The sequence below is a fragment of the Microcaecilia unicolor genome, chromosome 2, assembly GCF_901765095.1.
Source record: "Microcaecilia unicolor chromosome 2, aMicUni1.1, whole genome shotgun sequence".
Taxonomy (NCBI): domain Eukaryota; kingdom Metazoa; phylum Chordata; class Amphibia; order Gymnophiona; family Siphonopidae; genus Microcaecilia; species Microcaecilia unicolor.
This window is the reverse complement of record NC_044032.1, coordinates 44755660-44774712: the sequence shown is the minus strand read 5'-3', so window position 1 is coordinate 44774712 and position 19053 is coordinate 44755660. Positions and strand designations below refer to the sequence as shown.

General features: G+C 42.7%; 1 protein-coding gene across 1 annotated transcript in view; it reads left to right on the top strand.

Annotated features, from left to right (window-relative positions):
• The window catches only part of LOXHD1 (lipoxygenase homology domains 1), a 439720-nt gene extending 421201 nt beyond the window's left edge, over positions 1–18519 (top strand). Inside the window, exons 43-46 of the mRNA XM_030192909.1 lie at positions 865–1035; positions 6487–6625; positions 12532–12693; positions 17975–18519. Of these exons, the coding sequence (XP_030048769.1) occupies positions 865–1035; positions 6487–6625; positions 12532–12693; positions 17975–18455 (953 nt within the window). The 3' untranslated portion in view covers positions 18456–18519. The remainder of the gene's footprint in view (positions 1–864; positions 1036–6486; positions 6626–12531; positions 12694–17974) is intronic.
• Positions 18520–19053: the final 534 nt, after the last annotated feature.

Genomic DNA, 19053 nt, shown 5'->3' with positions numbered 1-19053 from the left:
AGTACTGTGAGCAACTATCATGGGCCATCCGTACATTGTTAGATTAGTGCAGCTAACCCATGAAACCCGAAAATGCTCATAGGTGGGGTGGTTAGGAGAGAATAACTTACCAAATAAGAGAGCTTTATGTGCCACCATGTGAAGTACAAACCAGGGGGTTTGCTAACCATGGTCTACACCATTAATGCTCTAATACAAAAAAGGATCTGCTGCTGGTAAATGACAGAAATTACCTTCTACGGGGGTTATCTTTGTATTAGCAGGAAAAAAGGCCTCAAAGAGCTTCCAGGTCATCAATAGATCTTCGGAAGCTACACCGGGTCTCAAGACCCTACTTTCATCCTTGGCCAAAAACCTGCTTTAAATTGTTAAATTAACACAAATTAATCGTGGATACAATGTATATATATATATATATATATGTATTCCACCTTCATAGATAGTTCAATCGGTTATATGTTACTTAGTAATCCACTTATCTTTACAGTGAGAACTCTCAAATCCGCGTGTTGTACTGTTTCCCTCTCTTCTTTCTATTATCTATGTGTTAAGCCGACGGTGGTCAGTGTTTCGCACAGCTGCTTCAGGGCTTCAAGTTCACATTTGTAAGACAGGTCAGCACTGCTTCTCCACGCTCTTAGGAGGTAATTTCTGTCATTTACCAGCAGCAGATCCTTTTTTTGTATTAGAGTGTTGATTGCCTGATCTGCATTCGAATTGTAATTTGTATTTAGTTGATTCTACACCATTAATGTTCATTAGTATAGCTAGTTATAGCATCTTGGCTTTATGAATATCTTACTAAATTATTATACTTATGTTCAAATACTTAGGGTATATGTTCTGGCTTTTTTTTTTTCCAAGGCATTGCACCTGGCTGGCATTTGGAATGTATTGAAATAAAAGATGACTCCCTGGACAAGACATTCCGATTTGACTGTGACCGCTGGCTTGCGAAGAACAAAGATGATGGCCAGGTCATGAGGGAACTTGCCTGTTCCAACAATGATGTGCTGGAGTTAAAAGATCGCACCTGTAAGTTTACAGTACATTAGATTTCACAAGTTTGTAAGGGTCATTAAGGAGCCTATTTACTAAAACCAGGTTATGGGTTTAACATGGGTTTTAGCATGTGTCAACTGTAGAGCTCAAAAAATTATTAATGTGCTGCATTGACAGTTCAGTGATTGATTTTATCTGATATACTGCTTCTTGTTATAAGCATACTACAAATTGGCAAACATTCAAAATAACTTAAATATACAATACAATAAACAGAAATATATAATAATATTCTCCTCCTATAAATCGTACTCCAGTATATTATTATGTTTGAGGTAGCCTTAGGTGAACCTGTACTAACTGCATATTTTTTAAATTGAAGATTGTACCATTTATTGATAAAGAAATTAAAGAATAAATTAAAATTATCCATCACATTATTAGCAAACAGAAACAAAATATATAGCCCATGTCACATAAACAAGCTAAAGATTGATCGGAGCAATAAGCCAATACAAAACAAAGCATTTGATTATCAGCAGGCCAAAAAAAAAGATAACTTTTAGAACTGATGTTAATCTATTAAACAGTCCCATCACCAAAGAATAAATTAAGAATTAGTTACAAAATTCTCTATCCTTAAGCGGTTTATTCAATAAGAAAGATTCTAATTGAATAGGATCAAAGAACGCCATACCAAGACACATCCGAACAACCAACGAACACCTACCCTTCCGGAAGCTGCTGAAAACTTACCTCTTCAAACAAGCCTATCCAAAAAACCCAATTTAATTGACGAACAACCCACACCACTAATATTACCCATGCCCAATTCTTCCCCCCACATCTATTCCTCTTGTTCCACTCTATACAACGGTGTCATCTCTGTGACATTTTTGTACCCATACATTGTTCTACTTTATACAACTATGTTATTTGCATGATACTTTTGTACCCATACTTTGTAAGCCACACTAAACCTGTTATTGAGCGGGAAAGAGCAGGGTATAAATGCTACAAATAAATAAATAAATAATGATTATTTTCATAATCCACCAAACACTTACAGGGCAACTTGAAAAAAAAAGAGGCACCAATTGCCAAACCCTTATGCTTTAATTGAAGAAAAGTTTTCCTGCAAATTTGAGTGGATTTAGAGACATCAGGAAACAATATTTAAAGGCTGACCACAAAAAGGCAAAGTTTTCTTTGGAAAATAAGTTCTCAATACTGCCATCTTGTTCTCAGAAGAAAAAGTAATTAACAAGGTAGATCTCTTACTTATGACATCCTGGGAAGATTCTAGAAAATGTGAAACATCCAAACTATCAGGGGAGTTAATTTCAACCATTCTACCCTCTTCTCTAACTACTTTCACACCTTTAGGTAAATAATAAGCATTTTCAATTTTTAGAGAGTCTGGGTTAGGGAATTGCAATACATCCTTTAAATACATCTTGAACACCTCAGTAGGAGACAAATAGTGTGTCACTGGAACATTCAAAAGCCTTAAATTGCAAGCTCTAGCTGAGTTCTCAAGAATCTCCAGTTGTATATGAATCAACAAATTATATTTTTTAATGTATTTATTTATTTGTTTCATTTGTATCCCACATTTCCCCACCTATTTGCAGGCTCAATGTGGCTTACATAGTACCGGAGAGGCGTTTGCAGGCTCCGGTGTAAACAAATACAATGTGATGTTGTGGTAAAGATAAAGTTCATGTGGCACAGCCACATTAGGGAATCGTGCAGCGGAAGAGTTGTGTTATGTCCATTACGTATTTTAGTTTTGATGTGTTGCAGAGATCAGGCATTTATGTTGGATCGGTTGGGTATGCCTTTTTAAACAGGTTAGTGTTTAGTGTTTTCCGGAAGTTTAGGTGGTCGTATGTAGTTTTCAAGGCTCTTGGTAATGCGTTCCACAGTTGTGTGCTTATGTAGGAAAAGCTGGATGCATAGGTTGATTTGTATTTGAGTCCTTTGCAGCTTGGGTAGTGCAGATTTAGATATTTTTTGTAATAGCAGTAGCAGCAGACTGAACAGATATTAATTGTGATCCTTGGTGTTCAAGATTTCCAAGTCTACTGTCATGTTCAGCTAATTTGGAAGAACAGCTTCAGAAAACCTTGCCAAGGAGGCAAGATTATTATGAAGCACCTTCTTCATCCTAAAAACTACACAACTGATATCTGTCAGAGAAAAAGTCTGATTAGACCGCACTGGTTCCTTGACAGACGAGGAAACAAGGGTAGGAGAAACTGAAATTTTAACCGGTTCAGGAGCAGGTAAATAAACAGTAGTATCAGGAGAGAGTTCCTGTGACCCCGAAGGGCCAACTACAGTTTCATAGCCACCTTTATTAGGAGGCAGTAGAGTCTCAGTCAACCCAACTGGTTTGGGGGAGGGGATGGAGTTCAGCCACCCGATGATAATGAGGCCAGAGAGGGAGAGGTATTACAGTTTGAACAGAGGGAAGCTGACTCGCTCACTGCAGATGTAAGTCCATCAGATCTGACATCATGTTACCCCCACTCGATCTCATGTACACTTCTCCATGTTAAAAAACAAAGTTCCCTGCTCCTGGCTCTTCAGATGGTTCCAAAGAGGCGCGTGCCTCTTTGGTCATGCCCCTTCAGGCACATGCCCAAGGAGGGACGCAGGTTTTTTGTAGTGCTGAAGGATCCCGATTACATCGAGGATTGTTGCATCCCAGTATGCCTTCTCACTGCTCATCACACACTCCTTCCAATTCAGGTTCCATCATCCTGCAGAAAAGTGCAGATTTTGTAGCACTGAAGGCCCCCAATGATGTCAGGGATCATTGCCTCCTGGTATGCCTGCTCACTGCTCAGCACACAATCCTTCCAACTGCTGCTGGTTCCCGCTAACTGCTCATTTGACAGTTAGCAAGAACTATTTTTACTTTGCAGTAACTGCAATGTGCAGTCTGCTTTTTACAGGTGTCAGTCCTTATGCCCAAAGTTGCGCATGGGAATCTATGCTAAGTGCTATTCCATAAAGGATGGTTAGCACTAACCACCTGATTTGATAAAGGTCACCAAAACTTGTGCATGCAAATTTAGGGACAGTTCTGATTTGCATGTGCCATTTAATTGAATAATGAGCAAATTAATGCCAATTAACTTTTTAACAAGCAGTTATTGGCATTAATTAGATTGGCCAGCCCCTCTTTCCCTTTCCCTGCCTATCTCCCCCCTCCCTCCCACCCTCCCCTTTTCTTACTTTTGTTTAACCCTTGCACTGCCCTTTTTGTGGGAACCCTGCCTTTAATCTCTTAGGCTCCCCCTTTCTTTTTGATATGGCCTGAGACTAATACCTTTCTTTCTCTGTTTCTGGTTCATATCTCTATTTCCATTTGACCTAACCTTCAAATGATTGTTCTTGTTCTGTCCTGTCAATTGAATTGTAGTTCCTTTCTTTTCTTTCTTGTTTTTAGATTGTACAACACAGAATTGTGCAGTTTAGCAAATGTGAATAAACAATAAATACATGGAAATTTTTGCCAATAATGTACGCTAATGGCAATGCCTTACTGCAGCTTAGTACATAGGCCTGGATGCAGGGACAGATCACTAGATTGCGAGCCCCTGGGCCAACTAGCACATAGGGCCCCTCCCCTTCCCCTTACTGGCCGCAACTGCCAAGTACATAGTGTAACCCTATGGGCTAAATTTTAAAAGATTACCTGGCTCCTTCTAGATCTGGTGTAGAGGCAGTGAGCAGTGCAGTGAAACTGAGTGATCTGTGTGCATGCGCTGAGTTTTCCGCATGCGCTGAGTGTTCTGCATGTGCTGAGTGTTCCGCATGCTGATGGAACTCTCAGGAGAGTGACAAACATCTCAGGCTGGCAGTTGGGAGGGAGCTCTATTGGTGAGAACATGTTACTAGGGAAAGACTGGAAGAAAGTTGATGCTGGAGATCATCACCTGAAAGAAAAGGCGCCCACCGTTCAAGAGAGCCAGAGAGAGAAAGCAAAGAGAACAGCTAAGTGACTGAAACTATTAAAAAAGTGCACATAAGAGAAAATAGCAAAGGAAACCTGAACAATAAATGAGAGATAACTAAGAGAAAAACAAAGAGTAGGGGGAAACTTACCTGTTGAGATCCTTGAAGGTCTCCGGAAATCTGAAAGATAGGAGAAAAGAAACTTTAAAGAATCTAGTGGTTTGTAAAATTGAATGTGCTTAAATGATTTATGTAACTAATATTTATACTCATCTGAAAATGCTCTCAATGTTTCTAGAGGCTACATTGATTTGTGTTGCAAACCTGTAATTGAAATACATATGTTAAAATTGCAAGTTGGTAAAATTTCATTAACATTCAAATATAATTCAAATAATAAAAAAAATATTTTCTTTTTATTGTTAAACTCCCTGGTTGGCGTTGAGTCATTTTGGGGAAACACTGTGACATATTTGGTACCATCATTGTAATACCTTGCTCTGCCACCAGGGGGTTTAGAATAGTTTTACTATTCATCACACAAGGAACACAATATACATGCAACTGTACAAGTGTTTTAAATTTATACAAGTACATGTATAACATCAAGTCATGTTTGAATGTTAAATAAATATGTGTATATATAATAGCTTGAGGGTCCTCAAGGATCTACCTCCCTGGCTGTTGAACATGTAATTAGTAATTGTTGTCTAACATCATTGCCCACCCCTGCTGCAGTCACTGGCGTTAACTTTCCTACCTCCTCCAAGTCCAACTCAACTCTTGCCAGCCAGGGGTCCTGGTCACAATCTACCGACAAAAGACGATATTGGTTTCACATTTTATAGCAATTCTGATTCTTTCTTATCTTTTTCTTTTTGAAGTTTGCGCTTAACAGCACCACTTAAAGGCTTACAATCCATTTAACAATAACTCTATCAACAACGTACAAAATGCCAATGACAAATGATGTAAATGACATAAGTGGAAGTAGGTTGCATAGACAATGAAACATAGTCTATGCAGATATTGGTAGATGGAGTAAAAGAAAATATTTTGCTTGGTCAGGTTACCGTTATGGGTATTGGCACGCACATTAATAAATGGTAAATGTCAGGGTTTCAGCAGAGTTTATAAATACATTTTTTCACACCAGACTGTACAGGTAGGCTGATAATGAGAAGGACCCCCCCCCCCCCCCCCCAGAACTTTGGGCCCTGGGTCTGGGCCCAGTAGGCCTGTGCAGGGATCCATCCAAGCCTGGATGTTACCATACGTATGTGGTTTAAAATCATCAAAACTGCCCATGGTATTTTCTGATGGAAAAACTACATGTAGAAAAAGCAACTTTGAAAGATAAAGCCACCACAGAGTTTTGTTTCAATTATTGGTAGAAACCCTGCAATTAAAATGCCTTCGAGGTTTGCAACAGTGAGGGTAGTTTTGATTATAACTCCTATAATGATGCATCACCACCGTGGTCATATTCCCAAATGTCTTTTCTTGTCCTTAAAGCTTATGAGATAATGACGATGACAAGTGACAGAGAGAATGCTGAAACCAAGGAGAATATCTGGATTGTTTTAGAAGGCAGGAAGGGTCGATCTAAAGAACTACTCCTGGAAAATTCGTCAAAGAAAAAAAGATTTGCCAGGTAAGTGAGAACGTCCTGCTTGCAAGGAAAATCATACCCCAGTCTTAGAAAGGCCCAGCTCAGTTCTGGATAAATACAGCTGATCCCTATATAGCACCATATAAGGAATTCTTCATAAACAATGATACGTCTATCTATATGTAGTTATCTCTCTCTCTCTCTATATATTTTTTTACCTTTCCAAAATGGCTGCCACATATGAACATAAAATGTCCACCCTATTGCCCCGTAGTTAATCTTCCCATCTGTACAGGCTTCTATTGGCTAACCTTACCAATATGGCCACAAAGTCATGTGCTCTGAGACCTCACCAGTATGGACTTTGATTCCCGAAGAGCACACAGTCATGTGCACTTCGGGAATCAAAGCAAAACTTAAATGACTTTCACTCTTCAGAAAAGGGATAGAGAGGTGCGACCAGCATGGAGCAGCAGGTACAACCCTGGCCACCTTCATAGGCAGACTAGATGGTTCATCCTGGTCTTTATCTGCTGTCACCTACTATGCTGTCCTTTTAGTAACATGTGCTTACTGCAGCAAAACAGCCCTTTCTGTCGCGTGTGCTCAGGTGTCCCGCAGTAATTTTGTGATTGATGCATGCTTCCCATGTGCTAAAAAGTAGATTTTATTTTGAAGTGCTGGGGCAGGTTGAGGTGGAGAGTAGGTCTGAGCTAATCGGTTAACACAGCTACATTGACAATCGCCAATTGATTAGCATATGAGCCTTTACTATCCACAAAAGAGGCAGCAGTAGGGGCTCATGCACTAATGGCCATGCATTTAGGGTCCATTTTACTAAGCTGCGGTAAAAAAGTGGCATCCTAAAATTTGGACGTGTGAAATTAGCGCACATTGGGCCATTTTTTACCATGGCAGGTAAAATGGCTTTTTTTTTTAATGGGGCGGTAAATGGCCATGCACAAATATTAAAACTAGCAGGTGGCTGTTTACTGCCTGATCCTTTACCGCCACCTTTTTAAGTGGTGGTAAGGGCTCACGAGCTACTCGTGCGGTGATCAGTCAGCACCATGGGAAAGAGCGTGCGCCAACTTCAGAATTACCACCAGGTATGCACACTACCCTGGCGGTAGCAGTGGCGTAGCCACAGGTGGACCTGGGTGGGCTGGGGCCCACCCAATTAAGGCTCAGGCCCACCCAACAGCAGCACACGTATTAGCGGTAGCAGGTGGGGATCCCAAGCTCCGCCAGCAGAAGACTTCCCCCTGATGGTAATGAAAACGTTATTCTCCAGGATACCAGCACCTGTGCATGCTCAGTTTTCAGCGTATGCCTGCTGCAGACTGCTAAGGTGGAAAGAAGTGTTTTCCCGCCAACTGAGATTTTTATTTGGTGGTGGGTGAAGGGGAGAACACTTGGTGTCCACCCACTTCTTGCCTAGGCCCACCAAAAATCTGTTGTCTGGCTATGCCCCTAGTGTTGATTTAGCGCATGCTATCCATGCATTAGCCCTACCACGGCTTAGTAAAAAGACCCTTTAATTGGAAAATTAGAGCATGGCCATTATTTTAAAAACTAGAAAAGCAGCCATTTTATGGCTGCAGTAAAATTGGTCCATGATACTTGTGGGTTTTCAATGCTAACACGTATACAGATAGAACCACTGAAAATACAAACGAGGCCAATATGCCTATCTTTGAAAGTGACGCTTCAAATTTGGCCTCTGAAAATTTGCTAGGGCTGAACTCCTAAATTTATGTTCAGAATTCCACTAAACTCCTAAATTTAGGAGCCTAAAAAAATGGGTGGCAACGGGGGTAGATTTAAGGCAGAGAAAAAAGTTAGGAGCTCAGCACTGATTTTCAGCATTTGGCACTTAAGGAGCCCTTTTACTAAAATACACTAAGAAATGGGCATAGCACGCCCTTACAAGGGTCTTTCCTGCACACTAAATTCATTTCTTGCATGGCTGTAAAATGGCCTTCTATTCTTTTATTTATTTACTAGTAAAAAAGCCCCGTTTCTGATGCAAATGAAACGGGGGCTAGCAAGGTTTTCTTCTGTGTGCATGTTGGAGTGTGTGTGTCCCTGCCCTCTGCCCTCTCTCCCTTCCCCTGTGCTGTCTGTCCCCTCCCCCCTCGGAGTCGAGTCCTTCAGTGTTAAGTTTCCTGCTGTGTTTGTGTTACAGAGATAGTGAGGGCTTCTGCCTCTCTCCCCTCCCCCCTCTGAGTCATTCACTGTTACAGAGAGAGAGCGATTTGATTTCGTGCTTTGCTGTGTTTTCCTTCACTGTTTGTGTTACAGAGAGAGCGAGGGCGGGGCAGACACTCATGGGGAAACCGGATATCTCTCCCCCTTCACACTTCCGGCTGGAGGCTTCATTTAGAACCTTGGTGGTGTCTTTTATATATAAAGATGTTCAAATACACTCTTATCCACTCACATAGACTCACTACATAGGAGGAGGAAAAGGCTGAATTGGCTTAGGACAATAATTGCCAAATAGCCAAATTGGCTCACAACTGGTACAATCTTAGTGTGAAAAACCTCCCCTCATTTAATTTAAAGGTGATACTTTTTTTTCCTCTTTTTATAAGACTTTTCTTTCTTGTTATTCTTTACACTCCCAATAATATAGAGCTGAACGACTCAGTTCAAATACAAAGTCCACAAAGCTGCATATTATTCAGTCCAAGAGGGTTTCGATGCGATACAAATGCTTTTCCTTGAAGCTGTTTTTATCTGCTCAATGGAGCTGCTCGTTTCACTGGATGCTTCATCAGCAGCTGCTTCAAAAAGCTTTCAGTTTGCACCAGCACCAACCTCTCCGATGGAGCTGGTTCTGTGCTTGCCTGAGGCCCCAATGCTCAGAAGCAAACATGGGCACAAGAGGCCATTCGTGCCAGACTAGCACCCGCATTTGCCGGCTCACCGTGCTTAAAGGCCCCCACCACAGGATATAGTGAGCATGCCGAGGGATAGCGCAACAAGCATGCAAATGCATGCTAAGCTGATTCCTTATTCCTCCATAATGCTCAGCGGCAGGTGTGCCAAACAAGGGCACTCTTGCCGCTGAAAACTCTACACCAGCTTGGAATGTCTCAGAAAGGAGAAGCAAGTTCACAACGGCATCGGGGCATGTCTGGTGACAGTTTGTGCACAAGGAAGGGAGGCAAGTGGTAGCTAGATTATAAGTAGAGATCCCAGGGTGTTGAATAGTGGTATTTCTAAGTGTGAGAGGAAATCCGCCAAAAAAGCGGAGAACTCAAACGCCCCACGGTAAAAACAATAGTGTAAAAAAAAAAGTGGGAGAGCGACCGAGGATACCAGAAACTGGAGGATGTTCGTTAGTAATTTGAAGACTCGACACAACGTTGTGTTTCGGCCGTCAGGACTGCATCAGGAGTCTATAAAAACATACATTTATATATAAAAATAGAAAAAACAAAATATAGTGTACGCAAATAAGTTAAAACAACGAATTTACAAATTATATAAACTTATAAACTTTAAAAATATATGTGTAACAATTCGGTCAGGGGGTTTAAAAATACACACAAAAAATAATAAACTAATAACAAAAGTGTACTATATGTAAAATGGTGATGCAATAATGTATTTCGAAAGCAAAAACACCATACATATGTTATATAAATAAAAACATATATGCACACATAGATTTGAGCAATAGTAACAAAAGAATGTAAAACGCACATATGTATTGATTAGGGAAAACAAATTGTAAAGGGGCAGAAGAAATAGTTAAAAACCTTAATGTCATGACGTGAAAACTTGGGTACCATCTTCTACTATAATAAAACTCACCCTCAACATTCTGAAGACAACGTTCTGAAGTCACTCAGTCACTCACAGCAGCAAACAGCGACCAAGGAAGGGGGAGGAGTACTCCTTCCCTGCCTAGGAATCTCTGGAGACTGGCTGCCAAACTAATGAAACAACTGCACACCGACACACCACCTCCATCATCAACAACCTGCACACACACCGCACCCTCACACACACACACAAAAAATAACTCTGTGACACATACACACAAAAAAAACCACATGCTAGCGCCCGTTTCATTGGTTTCGGAAACGGGCCTTTTTTACTAGTAATATATACACTTCCAGTTTTCTATTTTTTTTTTTTGTCAATCCAGTTTTCCAAATTTCTGAATTTTTCTGCAGGTTTGAAAGATGGAGTTATCTTCCAAGAACAGCTTTAGTAACAGCTGTAGGCTATGAAGCTTTGTGTCATCTGACCTAGCAGCGTAGCTCCGGTCTGTGAAGCTGAAGCCGGCCTGTGAAGGAGTCAATAGGGCAGCTCTTCTTCCTCCTTCCTTCCTCCCCTCGGCATTCTGGGCATGAGCTTAAGCTCTGTGCTTGATCCAGAACTCTAGAGCGCATATGCCAGGCGCCATCCTCCCCCTTAACTCTCCAAAAGCTCCCTCATGCTCAATGCTATGAGCGCACCTAAATTTGCATGTCATTAGCGTTGAGCGTAAGGGAGCTGCTCAGATGCGCTGATTGAGCATTATTTCTCGGCAGTGGCGTACCAAGGGGGGGCGGTGGGGGCGGTCCACCCCAGGTGCATGCCGCTGGGGGGGTGCCGCGCGCCGGTCAGCATCGTTCGTTTCCATGCTCCCTCTGCCCCGGAACAGGAACCTGTTCCAGGGCAGAGGGAGCATGGAAACGAACGACACTGACCGGCGCGCAGCACCCCCCCCCCCCCCGCAGCAGCATGCACCCGGGGGGAGGGGGTTCTTTCGCCATGGTGGGGGGTGTCCTTTCACCGGGGGAGGTCATGCTGCACTGGGGGGGCGCTGCACCCGGGGGGCGGGGCGCATCGGCGATCCACCCCGGGTGTCAGCGCCCCTAGGAACGCCACTGTTTCTCAGTTTTGAACATCAGGCTGTGAGTTAGCCCTGCATTCCAGAATAGCATTTACATACATAAAAAACGCTGACTTAGAAGTCAGTCAGTCAGCAACAGTCATTTCTACCCATACTGAACGGAATAGCGTTAGTAGATGGCTATTTAAAAGAATTACTGCAGGATCACTTGCCGCCTCCTATTTAGGAGGCAATAAGGGCTCCCACATTAATCCCATGGTAAACTATGCGCTAATGTGCTTCCACTAACAATGCTTACTATTTCCATGCCCATTCTCTGCCCATTCCCTACCCATTCCATGTCTTACATCATCTTCTTCTCAGTCTTACTCACCTTGGTTCTCTCTTTCCTGCCTTGCCCGTTCCCTCGTATTCTGTCTCTCTTCTTTCCTTCCCCCCCTTTCCTTTCTCTTTTTTTCTTGACTCTTGTTCCTTTACTATTTCTCTCCCCATCCACTCAGTCTTTCCCTCTCTTTGCTCTGTTTCTCTCCCCATCCCTCCTTCTCTCTTTCACTTTTCCTTTATTTTATATCATCCTATCCCCCCTTGCTCTCTTTCTCTTCTACCCCTCTCATGCTGAAACTCAACGAATCAAAGCCACAACAGAAGCAATAGGAAACACTATCTTGCCTTTTCCCATGTTTTAGTGTTATAAGCACTCTGATGACAAACCATAAGTCTGGGAGAAGAGGCAGGAGAATCAGCACTTGAAAGAAGTTCTTCCTGCTGGTCCCCAGGCTAGCTGGCACAGACTTATTGGCATGGTATTGATGATTACTTGCCAGCATGAAATTTCTGATCACCAGTGCAAACTAGGCATTTCACCCCTGTTTATGTACATACAAAATTCATATTCTATTAGATAGAGACATCTAGGATAGTAGGGCAAACTGACTATTAAGATAATCAGTCCTAGATTAATTGTGGGTTAAACTAAATTTATGCAATCAATGTTTATCCATAATGTTAACAAATATATTTTAAAAACAGAAAAGTTAAGGTGTAATCCATCTCAGATTTAATGAAATTGTCCCTCATTGTTTGTCTCTGGCAGAGGAGCGACAGACAAATTTCAGTTTCCTTCCAAAAATGTTGGCGATATTGCAGCCATCTGTGTTGGGCACTGTCCAAAAGACGGAAGGAAGTTCTCTCCTAAACCTGATACGTTCTGGCACGTTAAGGAGATTGTCATTACTGAAATGGAGCTTGGCAACACGTGAGTACTCTAAGGTCTATCAGGGTGGGCACCAAATCTGCAATCTTTTCTTATGTATTCTGGCTATGGGATTATGAGCAAGACTTTTATGCTACTCAACCTAATCGTTCACTTCACTCCCACTCTCTATCTTACTCTCTTTCTTTGTTCTTTCTCTAAAGATTTCCTTTCTTTAATCTGAACTGATGTGCAATGCACTGAACAGCAGAGTCAATACAATAGTTATTACAATTCACTATATTGTCATTAAATCATGTTGCTCAGATCTCACTTTGGAATTCTCTGTGATATTTTCAGAGATTATTGTAATGAATGACAACGGTGAGGTAGGGACAGGTGATAAACCTAGGTAGATGAACAACGAAATCCCACAGATCAAAAAGACAAAAAAACAGGAGTGAGAAGTGGACCAATGACTCCAGAGACAGGGACAGGAGGGTAAAACGAGAAAAACCTTTATTACAGACTCGACGCACTGCAGCAAGAGCTGTACGTTTTGCGCTTCTCCGTCGGTGCTCCGGTGAGAGAGCTGAATTACATACCTTTGAGATTGCACACTTTCAGGTCTTTTTCAAGATCACCCAATCTCTCAGACGCATTCCTTTCGACTACATCTCATGAAGACTCCCGAGGCAGGCCTGTGGCCGAAACATGGATCTGTGTCGAGTCTGTAATAAAGGTTTTTCTTGTTTTACCCTCCTGACCCAGTCTCGAGTCATTGGTCCACTTCCCACTCCTGTTTTTTTGACAAAGGTGAGGAACCTATGTTGCTGTTTTGCATAAAAGGCTTCAATCATGTTACCACTGCAGGTTTGTCAGTGTATTAACATAAGCAGACTGCACATACTCTCGCACCCGGCTCACACATGAACACATTCAAGGACTGGATGAGAGGCAGGTTTGGGAATAAATGGCCACAGCTTTATTAATGCACAATTATAAAACATCCTGGAAAGCACCCGAGCCTTAAGTTCAGTGTTCATGGTGGCTTCTCCCCGCCTTGCCTTGCCAGCTAGAGAACATGACTCAATAGTCCATGTAGCAGCCCGCCATACCTCCTTCTCCAGCTAGGCCACGTTTGACTGTAGCCCGGTCTAGCAGCTCACCTGCCATGCATGCCAGTTAGGTAATCTGTCCTTCACCAGTGAGTGCACAAGGCCGAATTCTCTTTCTTCTGCTATTCCTGCATCTCTAGCAGTTTCTAGGCTCGGGTGCCTCTGGAGCTGTGATGATGAGAGCAAGTTTGCACAGAACATCCTCGCGTGTAAAGTAACTAACATAGATCTCCTACTCCTAGCACCCAACAACATATCAGATTGTAGTAGTAGACAGAGCTATCTAACAACTTTTAACTACCTTGTTGTACGAGAATCCCTGATGCTGTCCAATGACTGTTGGGGGAGGGAGGGCAGGAAGCAAGCTTGCCAACTGGTGCTAAAAAGTTGTCTGTTCCCATCCCTGGCTTCCCCTCCAATCGGCCCCGGGATTCCCCGTGACACCTTGGTGACATCACGCCCAAGGCAGGAGAGCCAGGAAGGAGGAGTGGAATGCAAGCCAGGAGCTCCTGGTTGGCAGCCACCATGTGATGTGCAACTTGCTTGCCAGGCAGCTTGCCGGCTTTTTCTAACAAAGGCAGGCTGAACACACCCAGCTCACACATGGACACTGTCAAGGATTGGATGAGAGGCAGGTTTGAGAATAAATGTCCACAACATTATTAATGCACAGTTATAGAACATCACAGGAAGCACATAGTTCAACATTCTTTGTGGCTTCTACCCACCTTGCCTTGTCAGATAAGTATTATTATTATTAGCATTTATATAGCGCTACCAGACTCACGCAGCGCTGAACACCTGACACAGAGAGACAGTCCCTGCTCAATAGAGCTTACAATCTAAAAATACAGACAGACAAGACAATTAAGGGCGAGGGAAGTACTGGGTGAGAAGGAACAAGGGGAGGGCAATTGAGTAGTGGCTAGGAGCCAAAAGCAGTGGTGAAAAGGTGGGTTTTTAGCATAGATTTGAAAACAGGTAGAGATGGAGCTAGACGTACAGGCTAGCATGACTGATTGGTCTATGCAGCGGCCCGCCATACCTCCTTTTCCATTTAGGCCACAATGTATGTCCACTTTTGTCTGCAGCCTGGTCTAGCAGCCAGCCTGCTATGTACACCAGCTAGATGATCAGTCCATCACCAGTGGGTGCACAGGTCCTCGCCTCGTGTGGCCGAACTCTCTTTCTTCTGCTGTTCCTGCACCTCTAGCAGTTTCTAGGCTCAGGTGCCTCTACCACAATTCGAGGCTGCAATTCGTGCCTCAGGTCTCTCCCCCACCCCTCCCTCAAATCCCCATTAGAACTGTCTCTCCAGGGCCTCTTGGAAATCATTGATGAGCAAGTCCTCTGCAATATCTGAAAGATGGACCATGTCTGGACAGTTTTTTCCTGGGATGAGAGGGGTAGCCCAGTCATGCCAGATGTAATCCCTGCCGAGATGTTCCATCCACAGTCTGATTTGGCATGATGCAGTAGTCTGGCAGTGTCCCATGCATGTCCTGCGTGATAGGCTGGTGAAGGTCCATGGTCTCCTGCACATTAGCATGTCCAGAGATCACGCTCCTTGGGGGTGGCATGCAGGAGATGTTGAGCCCTTGCAACCAGGGATATCACTAATTGTAGGAGCAGGAGGTCAGCTGAGTTAATGTACTGCTCAGGCTGTTGACACTGTCTTGTTGAGGAGCACTGTAGAATGTCAAGCCTAGTAGGATCAGGAACTGGGCCCTGGGTAACAGGCAGAGGCAGTTTTAATGAGACCTTGGCTTTGTATGGCATGGTGTGAGGTTTTGATTCTGCTCGATAGGTCTGCTGGTTCTTGTCGAGGTACCCAGCAGCCAAAAGTGAAAGTGAAACCACGTGCTGCCAGGCACAAGAAGGGAACCATGCGGCAATAATGACCCCTCGGGAATCCTCAACATCTAAACTAACAGACTGTCTGGGGGACAGAAGCTTGAAAAAGCAATGGGGGGAGGGATACTTTACCTCCACAGCCCAGGTCAGCCTTTTTGCAGAGCTTAGAGGGGTCAGGAAAAATCTGAGTTCCAGTGTGGGGCGCATCAGTGCTGCTCGAAAAAGGGGAACTGCTCAGGTCACTCAGTAAGCCCCCACTGAAGACTTTGCTAGCTCTCCGATGCCGCTTCTTCCCCTGTACTCCCATTCCCTCAAGTCTTCTGCTACTCCTGCTGCAGGATGATCCTGCCAATCCTGCCACCTGATGCCAAAAAGGGGCCTGCTCCCATCCCTGGCGGTTATTCTTTGTCTTCCTGTTGCAGTGTAGTAGCTCTGCATCCTCTCAAGCCTCCCTCCTCCACCAATCAGCCCCAGGATTCCCCATGATGCCTTGGTGGCATCACGCCTGAGGCAGGAGAGCTGCGGAGGGGAAGCAGAGCACTAGCCAGGAGCTCCTGTGTGGCAGCTGCCATGTTATGTGCAGCTTGCTTACCAGGGAGCTCGCTGGCCTTTTCTAATTGTTGTAGAAAAGTAATTTCTGACTGAAGATTCTACCATCAAATTTTAAGAGGTGTCCTTTCTCTTAATATGCAAAATCAGACCTGAACTGTTAAATTGGAGGAGTGGTTAGGGTGGTGGACTTTGGTCCTGAGGAACTGAGTTCAATTCCCTGCACAGGCAGCTCCTTGTGACTCTGGGCAAGTCACTTAACCCTCCATTGCCTGCCGCATAGAACCTGCCATGAGTGGGAAAGCGCGGGGTACAAATGTAACAAAAAAAAAATTTGGTTTGTTTGGATTAGTATAGAACATTCATTCATCTATTTTGCAACTAGAAAGTACATCAAAATAAATATTCAGGTAGGACAGAAATAAAAAAATATTTGCTATTCAGAGTTGGCATACAGATTATGTGAGAGGCTGAATAGGGAGAAAATGAATGTATAATGAGACATTTTGGTCAAGCCCTGCTCTAAGGCATTTCTAGATAATATGAGTCTCAATACTCCTTTTCTAAAATGCAAAGCTGCTTATATGACATTGGTCCTCTAAAGAAATAGGCAGGAAAACCACATTGCACATGCTTAAGAAGTGATGTTAACGTGATGCAGAGAACAAGAAGTCAAACAATTAATAAAGCCTGCTTTCTGAAAGATCTGATTTTCTTTTGTTCTCCACCTTGGATATTGTAGACCGTTTGCCATTCTATAACATTGTGCCTAACTTTTGTGAACACCCCTGCCCATACCCACCCATAACCTTGCCCCCTTTTAAGTTGTGCACGAGATAATTTGGGCTCCCAATGTTATAGAATAGTACATAGGCAGATCCACAAATAAGTCCTAATTAGTGAAATTAATAATTGATTGTTAACAGCTCAATAACTAGTTTACGTGCAGATCTGGAATCCACGCCCAAATTTGGGTGCCCAAATTTGGACGACCTTTAAAAAATCTGGGGGTTAGCACTTAACCGCAAGTGGGCCATACCTATGGATGGAGCGTGGGTATGTCATGGGTGTTCGGCCTAGCAATGCACACAACTTACAGAATGCTATCAGTTGCATGCATTGCAAGGTGTGCATAGACAAATGGGGGCTGATGTTCAGACCACAAGAGACAGCCTGGCTAATTCCCGCAGTCAGCAGTGAGACTGGATATTCAGTGTCTGGCGATTTCCAGTGACTGGCGTTGTATATCTGGTTTATTTTTGGCCAGTTTAAACTTAACTGGCCAAGCCAATATGCAACGCTAGCCGGTTGGTTATAAGTTTAAACCGGTCAAAGATAGGCCTATTTCGGTGGCCCAATTTGGCTGCCAAACAGCTGGCGATGTGCTGAATATTTGCGGATGGCGGATTAAGTGCTATTTAACTGGCCAGGAGCCATTCCTGGCCGGTTAAATAGTGCTAAATATCAGTGGGTATAACTTACACCAGCCATTGATCTGACATAAATGGTTGCACCTAAATTTCAATATACCCATTAGTGCGCACTGATGCCATTATAGAATTGTTGCTAGCCATACTCCTTTGTGTTGCATTATTTTAGGCACCACTGTATAGAATAGCCCCCATATACAACATGTACAACATTTCATACACATCAGTCACATTATGTCAGTGTATTGTAATAAAAAGTTTCTTTCTACTAGAAATTTGGGGAATGGGAAGAGTACGTAAGAACAAGTATGAGTCAAAATGTATAAACACAAAAAAGGACAGAAGTTGTATTTTACTTATTGACTTCTGATCTTAAATGATTTTCTTTTTCAGGTATGTTTTCAACTGTAACGCAAAAATTCAGCTCCGAAACAAAAGAGATGATTATAAGGTATTTGAGTGTGCCAAGGTAATAGAGAGCTTTGCCAGCAAAGCCCGCAGCTTGGTACCAGTTAAATACGAGGTCATCGTGGTCACTGGGTACGAGAAAGGGTCTGGAACAGATGCCAATGTCTTCATCACCATTTTTGGCTCAAACGGTGACTCTGGCAAGCACGCCCTCAAGCAAAAGGCTAAAAACCTGTTTGAAAGAGGGAAAACAAATAGATTTTATCTGGAAACCCTGGACTTGGGAGAACTGAAAAGAGTGAAAGTTGAGCATGACAACAGTGGTTTAGCTCCTGGCTGGCTATTGGAGCGGGTGGAGGTTACCAACACTGCCAATGGAGTGACCACTGTGTTCCCTTGTGGCAAGTGGTTGGACAAGAAGAAGGGAGATGGTGAACTCTGGAGAGAGATTTATCCCAAGTATTAAAAGAATTCCTTCTATCTATGCATTGATAAATTACCTTAACAAAATGACATGGGGCATGTACTGTTTTTCAGATATATTTTCTTATGATTTTATAAACTTTTGCAGTTGTCTTTAAAGCAATGAAAGTTTCCGTGTTTTATAATTAAATGTTATATATGTGATGAGAGAAGAAATATTTTCTGCATTCATCATTTTGTAAAAAGAAAAAAAAGGAAATCATGTAATTTTTAATAGCATAGATGGATTTTGTTCAAGCAACAATGGCTGCTCTGTGGATTGAAATGCCAGGTCAACTTGCCTTTCCTTGATCATCGTGCTCACGTCTGCTGTATTTGCTAATAAACAACTCTTTTTATTTTATTAAAACGTTGCTTTTTTATTTGTAGATGAGATTGTGATTGTGGTCATTCTGATATGCTGTGCAGAACTTAGTCAGTCGAACTTTGGAGATCTGCAATCATGAAGCACTGGTAGAAGTATGAAAGAAAGAGGGACCTTTACTCGTTACTGTTTTAGAAGTAATGTTTTCTTTTAAACTGTAATCTTTATTCAAAACCCATTCCAAGAGTTACAACACAGACCTCTTTCTAACTTCCCT